The following is a 7,212-nucleotide window of genomic DNA, read 5'->3' on the forward strand; positions in this document are numbered from 1 at the left end:
GATATATGAGGAGCAGATTTTCAAAATGCGTTTTGTCCAAATTTCATTTTTTTAGTTCGAAATGATGTAATATTCGGTATTGAAAGATTTACACGTATATTACAAGCTACTTTGAGATGTTCAGAAAGCATTTTTTCGTTAATTTATATGCTGAAAAAAACATAGACATTTCGAAATGCAATGTGTTTTTTTAATTATAGACAAACAAAATGCCTTTGTTTAATATTTTAGTTGTTAGCAATTTTGTTTCATATTCCACATCCTACTGATTGACATATCATTATTTTCTGTAAAATATGTAATTTTCTTGAATCCATAGTTTCTTTATTTTTCATTTTCTGAAAATGACAAATTTTGGACAAAACGCATTTTGAAAGTTTGCTTCTCATCTTTACATTATTATTTTTTAAAATACTTTCTAAATAATTTTCATTACTGTGACGAATTTAAAATGACTTGAGGACAAGCGGTTCGTTTGTGCTCCTAAGCTGGACAAAGCAAAGTCAACACATGCATAACAGCAGTGCTTTGCGGTTTCAGATTCGCCGGAAGTGCGACTCGAGATGGGTCCGCAGCCGCTCATGGCTGCTCCGGAGGATTCGGTGAGTTTCTTGAACCTGAAGTGCCTGGCGGATGCTAATCCAGTCCCAAGTATCAAATGGTTCAAAGACTCGGTACCGCTCGACCGCTTGTTAATTGATGCCACATCTTCGTCGTCACCATCGCTAACACAAGGCAAAACGACAGAGCTGAACGACACTATGTGGAGTGCCAAATTGCACTTCGAGCCGGTCACGAGGAGTGATGCCGGCTTGTACTCATGCAAGGCGACGAACAACGTCGGTGAAAGCGCTCCCGCGAGTTACAGGCTCGATGTGCAATGTTCGTAGAATTACATTATGTATCTCGCTCCGATATACTTTGCCATTTTCCTTTCCCTGCTACCTTTCTCCTTCGTAACTATTTAAAAGCAATCTACGCATCGCTTAATACCTTTCCTCAGAATGACAAGGTTGTTCTCTTCCTTATAGAATTGCATCACATATAAAATTTTTTATGTACAATAAGATTATGCATCGTGCTACTGTGAAAGTTGTAATTCTTAAATGCTTAACTCTTTTCTCCTGCATAAAAGTTTCAACGTAATTTAAACCGTTTCCCTTTATATAATATTGTTTTATTTATTTATTCGATGTAAATAAGAACGTTTATTCCACTTGACTGACAGATACAAGATAAAAAACATGCGTATTTCTTAGATGGACCGAAGGAGAAGAGCAAAGACGGAAATGTCACGTCCATGAACGTGGAAGATATGGCGTTGCTGGGTTCCGCTATGGCCCCCTTTGAGTGCTCCGAGTTCGAAGCTAATCCGTCCCCTCAATATAGATGGGTGCATCTTCGCGGTAGCTTGGCGGAGCCGATAGAGAATCGCGTGCAGAACAAGGGCGGTGGTCGACGCCTCCACCTCGAAAATATCATGTGGTCCGACGAGGGAGAATACCGTTGCATTGCCTTCAACACAATCAACGGTGTTAAAAGAGAGACTTCCAGTAGCATACGCTATGTGCTACACGTGACTGGACCGCCGGAGATCCAGGTCAAACCATTGCTAGGCGAGAACCTCTTAGAGTCCGTTGGATGGGCCGGGGAACCTGTGCACAGGCTCAAATTCCGATTTTGCTCGCGACCGCCACCGAAACTGGTCGCTTGGCAGTGGGGCAGTTCTCATCTTCGAGCCGGTATAGAAAAACGTCATTTTGATGTTCAACCACGTGATTTTGCTCAACCACAATTCAAAACAGTCTCAGTTCGATTCTTATTTATATCGAATTCGTTCACTTGCTTTACATTAGATCAATGCAATACTAAAAGCTATTTTGCATAAAATTAGCAAAGTTAGATATAAAAGTATATATATTTTGAACGATTAACTATCTATTAATGATATTGTCACGTTATTTAACAAAATATATGTATATCATTTCATTGTCAAAGTTGATTATATTGTATCACTGCATTCAGATATTTTATATAAAGCAGCTTTTAATATACATTGATCCAGTGTAGTGCGAGTGAATCGAATTCACCATTAAATAAGTCTTTTCGATTCCGTAAAACAGACTATTCTTGGAAATACTGAATTAATACTAACAATTATAGAAATTATGCAGTTCTATTCATACTTTTAGAAAATAGAATTCCAATAATCAGGCTAGATAAATTTAAATTATACAGTTCAACTGCACGAGAATTTAATTTTGATAATCATAACACATGACATAATTTTGATGATCGAGTCAAGTCGCTAATAAATCGTGTTTACATTGCTTGTTTTTTACTTAATCCTTTGAATTTTCAACAGGAGAAAGCATTAATCCAAAATACGATGCTCTACCATTGGAACCCATCATCGAGAATAAAATGGTGACCAACTGTTATTGGGCCAAGCTGGAAATCAAGGATTTGCGAAAGGAGGACGCTCGGATATACATTTTATTAGTGGAAAGTGAGAAGGGTCAGGACTCAACGAACATCAAATTGATAGTGAGAGACCCCACGGAGATGCGCGTAATAGCCGCAGCCGTGGCAGTCGGCCTGTTATTTCTGTTATTGCTGATCTCCATCAGCGTGTACTCGCTGCTGAGAATGCGTCGCGGACGGTACCGACAGAAGGTGGAGGAGGAGGGCAGCATCGCGGCAGATGCACTTTATAGTAATGGTGCATCGATGGATCAACAAAAGTCCATGAATTCGTCTCATGCAAAGACCTTTGCAAGAAAGTCTAGCTTAGATGGCAGCCAGGGCGTGTATGATTACAATCGCATCGCGAAGCAGACGCGTGCCATGAGCCCGGAAGCGCTGAAGGTCAGAAGAGCGCCGGCAGTCTTACAACCGCCCACCATAGTGTAAAATATATGGATCTCCATCTCTTTCATTGATACCGAGTCCCCTCTCCTCATCGTCGAATCCTATTCCTTCTAATAACAATAAGATCTATCTTTTGTTGTGTTTTCACCTTTCCATCATCAATCTCTCATCAATTTATTTCCTTACAACATTTTTTCTTAGATATTTTTATTATTTACTATAGAATGTATGTATAAAAACCAGATATTTTTTAATTATTTTAATGACGTGATACACAATGTGTATATTTATATCGAATGTTATTCTGAATGTTAGTCTGATATTTATATCGAGAACACAAGTCCTCGCGAGATTATTGACTGTTGTTGCGTATCTTTGTAACGTTAAACAATTAATTTTTTCTTAAATTTATTTATTATACCATATATACTGTTCATTGTATTTTACCACAGTAAGTAAGACTACAATAACAATCTACCCATTCAAAATGTAGGCACATTGTGATAAATATGAAGAACTCGCGTACCGGTGCAAAGTATAGTCCGCATCATCGGAGCGGAACGAAGCGTAACTTTAATAGCGGTCGCATCTCAGCGATTTTAATGGCGGTTGCAAGACGAGGCGGGATCAGTGCAAAACTGGACCTCACGGAAACTGTTATGTTCCCGATTTTGATATTTCGACCAACAACTTTAATGTGGAAGAAATTCTATGACTGAAACGAGCTCCTTGTTTCGAGAATAGTGCAAAATATTATTTCAACTTTATATGTGTTCGAAATAAATGACTCAAATAGAGAATAAGTATTTTTTGCAGCAATCATCATTCATTATACAAAAATAAATTAGACAAAACGTATTATTAAATATATATATATAAATAATATAGATGTATATATATAAAATATAGAATATATAATAAAATAGTATAGTTAGAGTAAATAGAAAAGGAACAATCTTTCTACTTATTGTTGCTGCATATCGCCTTCTTGTTGATCCTGTTTCAAAACAGCTGTATGCATGGCTTTCAGAAATTTGGATAGTACAGTTTTGTTCGTGGATGTGTAAAGGGCATGCGCCAAAAATGGTATTTTTCTTAAAGTACGGCCAGTTAAGCCTTCGCTCTCACGGCTAATTTCCAATAATTTCAAACTATTCTTAGTGTCTGCATATTCTGCGTAACCAAGTACCTTTAATTGCGATATGTCGTGTATCTCTTCATTTTCCAAGATTCCAGACTGGAACATGTGTATAAAATAATATATATAGCAATATTAGCTAAAAAAAATCTCCTTAATACTTGAGTAAATATTTTAATGTCTCATATAAAAAATTATTATATAAATGAAATCTGCTAAAATATATATTATTAATTCTGTTATTATCAGTGGTGGATTAATACGTTTTTGCACTCTAGGCTGTATCCCTTTAAGATATTTGGTGTCCCTTTCAGACAAATGAACAAAAAAAGTTGACTACTGTCGAAAAGTATCACTTTTCCACTAAAATATCAAGATTTCATTTTTATATGTCAATGTACTACTTCAAGGTACTACATTGATGATGATTGCCACAATTGATAATCCTGTACAAATATAAAATTTACTTTAATTTTGATGTTTAAAAGGATGATGCTTCTAGACCTGGGCCTCATGAGCCTCTTATCTAAATCTGTTACTGATCATTATAGTTAGTATATATATTATCATATTGTATTTCGAATTAAAAACACATACCCTCATTAATTCCTTTAGGCATGAATGATAAATATTGTAAATAGCGATTTCAGATGGATATCCGAGATACTGTTTTATGTCCGCTCGATCGATAAACGCAAGATCTATAGCTTCTGTCATATTGCTTGTCGTCAAAATTAAAACGTTCGGATATCGTTTGATTTGATCCAACTGTGTGAGTAATGCGTTCACAACACGTATGGAGTCAGATGGTTCGGTCCCATTGCTGCATAATTTACGTGCATGCGCTAACGATTCTATCTCATCAATCAAAATACATATCAGTGCTCTTTCATCTTGGACCAAATTCTTTATTTCATCGAACAACTTCATAACAAGTTTTCCACTCTGCAACACAAAACACAAAATAATATCAATTTTTATATCAAATGATATAATATATGAATTTTGTTACTTCTCTAAATGTGAACGCGTTATTAATATATATATAAACTCTTGAATTCTCTTGAATTTATTTCTATCCCAAATTTTAATCCTACATTTCTCTTCTAAAACCAGATAAGAATAAATAATAACCAAATACATACCTCTGAAAACCATTTTGAAAATAAGCTGTGACTATTAATCTCTATAAATTTTCCATGAGTAAAGCGATCTCCCATGCGAATGACAGCTTTTTGTGCCAGAGCTTTGCACATACTGGTTTTGCCTGTACCTGGAGGACCATGTAACAATATCACTTTATTCCAGCTTATAATGTTAGAATTAACAGCATGATCCGAAAATAACATTGTAGTCTCCACAAAACGTAATAACTAAAAAAAATGGAAATAAAATTAAAGAATCATGTGATACAAAATTGTATAAAATATACTGCAAGTACCTGCAATGATACAAAAAAAATCATTTTATAAATTACTTCTACTAAATTTTACTAACATTATTCTTTACGTCACAATCGTAATATAGATTTTCCCACATATAGTGAAATTCCTGTGCAGGTAAGAGCCAGTGAGATGCAACTGGCAATTCATCAGAATCACATTGCATTGTTTCTATGGCAGCATCTTCCTGTGTCAATCTATAGATGTAATACTTAATTATTGCTCCTTCAATTTTAACCTTTCCTCTCTAAAATAAATATGAGCATATATATTTATAATATAAATGCAAAATCTCTCTGCAGTAAATTAATATGAAAATTGATAATACCTCCATAAAGTTAGACGAGCATATCATAGATTCAACATGATCTCTAATAACTGTATTGTGAGAATCTTTACTAGACACAACGACATCAAGAGAAATTTCATCCAACAATTGTAATTCTGCATTTACTGCTTGTTCAATTATGGTTTTTGACAAAATACTGAAACAATAGGACAAAAGCAAATCACTTAGTTTTTATTCATACATAATTAGAGTAAAATAGAAATCTCTTGAAATTGATCTCAAATGTGATTGAGTACAGTTTTAAGAGTATTACTAAATTGTTTATAAATCAATAAATATCTTTATATCAATATTATATATTATTCTAATAAAATTATTTCAATAGCTTATGTATGAATTCATTTTTCAGTTTTTATTTTAAAGCGCAATTCATATGTCTTTCAATGTTCATCTTTCTTTCATCTATTTTCATAGAAATTATTTGATAAATAAATAATTTAATGAAGTTTATGATCAATATCATTTAATATTTAATATATATAATATTTAATATATAATAAATTACATATCATTTTGCAAAAAAGGATTAATTAATCCTTTTAATTTCTTTTAAGGTTAACATAAATAATAGTAAGTTAGACAGATCTAACTGAAAATCAAACAAATATATTCATAATCTTCATCACAGAATATCAACAAACAATGAAGTAAACAACCTGCTAGCATGTTGACACACTTCTACATATAACACATTATCCTCATCCATCTCTAATGTTAATATGAATCTGACAATTTATAATTTATATGAAACAAAATTCAAAGTAACCACTGTTATCACATGACACATATGAAATTTCGATCACGTGCTTTTTTCTATTGAGAAATGCGTTCTGTTTTCTAGTTTGTTGGTCCTTTGTGTCGATTTTGCTTTGTTCCGACTCGTGCCGGATTGCTTGGATTCAAAATTCGAAGTCGTTGAGCCATAAAGTGAAAAAAACCTAGAAATCGACAAAACAGAAATGTCCAGCAGATTCTAAAGTGTTCTAGAGTGCGCAATCATCGAGATGCCTTATCTGTTGCAGGTAATTCCGAGAGTTGTTAGAAAAATCCCGTTGCTTTCTAGATTGTTCCAGAATTGCCAGATCATTCTTATAATAGGTTTTATTGATTTAATACTTTATAGAGTTCGTAGTCGATTTCAGTCAATTCTTGAGTCTCATAAAGATCATGAAAAATCTCGGCTGGATCGAATTGTATAAATACGAATAAATAATTCTTTATATAAATACGAATGTATTTTATATACATACGTTTCTTTTCAAGAACAGGGACCTTGACTATTTTTTTTTTTTAGTTGAACTAGTATACACATTTGGAATTAATCTTAAAATATCTTTATCTTAAAATAAGATAGGTTAGGTAGATAGATATTTAATATTTAACGAAAGTGAGAAGAAAGTTCTAGTAATGTG

The 7,212-nt window shown here is 33.7% G+C and overlaps 2 protein-coding genes across 2 annotated transcripts in view; one reads left to right on the forward strand and one right to left on the reverse strand.

Moving 5' to 3' along the window:
- LOC108684923 (hemicentin-2-like) overlaps nt 1–2,948 on the forward strand; it is an 8,053-nt gene extending 5,105 nt beyond the window's left edge. The window contains exons 4-6 of the mRNA XM_018189467.1: nt 541–882; nt 1,260–1,742; nt 2,366–2,948. Coding sequence (XP_018044956.1) covers nt 541–882; nt 1,260–1,742; nt 2,366–2,913 — 1,373 coding nt within the window. The 3' untranslated portion in view covers nt 2,914–2,948. The remainder of the gene's footprint in view (nt 1–540; nt 883–1,259; nt 1,743–2,365) is intronic.
- Nucleotides 2,949–3,835: 887 nt separating this feature from the next.
- On the reverse strand, nt 3,836–6,506 carry LOC108684934 (pachytene checkpoint protein 2 homolog). Its single transcript, XM_018189481.1, has 6 exons — nt 6,457–6,506; nt 5,780–5,936; nt 5,507–5,698; nt 5,155–5,382; nt 4,607–4,954; nt 3,836–4,108 (listed from the first exon to the last, which is right to left on the reverse strand). Exons 1-6 carry the CDS (start codon nt 6,504–6,506, stop codon nt 3,836–3,838), a joined length of 1,248 nt encoding a protein of 415 aa, XP_018044970.1.
- Nucleotides 6,507–7,212: the final 706 nt, after the last annotated feature.

Source organism: Atta colombica, unplaced genomic scaffold (genome assembly GCF_001594045.1).
Source record: "Atta colombica isolate Treedump-2 unplaced genomic scaffold, Acol1.0 scaffold141, whole genome shotgun sequence".
Lineage (NCBI taxonomy): Eukaryota > Metazoa > Arthropoda > Insecta > Hymenoptera > Formicidae > Atta > Atta colombica.

What these genes read in the sequence shown, in the direction of transcription:
- LOC108684934 (XM_018189481.1), bottom strand. Translation starts at nt 6,506, where the DNA reads ATGGATGAGGATAATGTGTTATATGTAGAAGTGTGTCAACATGCTAGC. An exon ending in GCTCGTCTAACTTTATGGAG is followed by an intron (nt 5,699 to 5,779) that starts GTATTATCAATT and finishes TATTTATTTTAG; the next exon opens with AGAGGAAAGGTTAAAATTGA. An exon ending in GCCTAAAGGAATTAATGAGG is followed by an intron (nt 4,109 to 4,606) that starts GTATGTGTTTTT and finishes CACATGTTCCAG; the next exon opens with TCTGGAATCTTGGAAAATGA.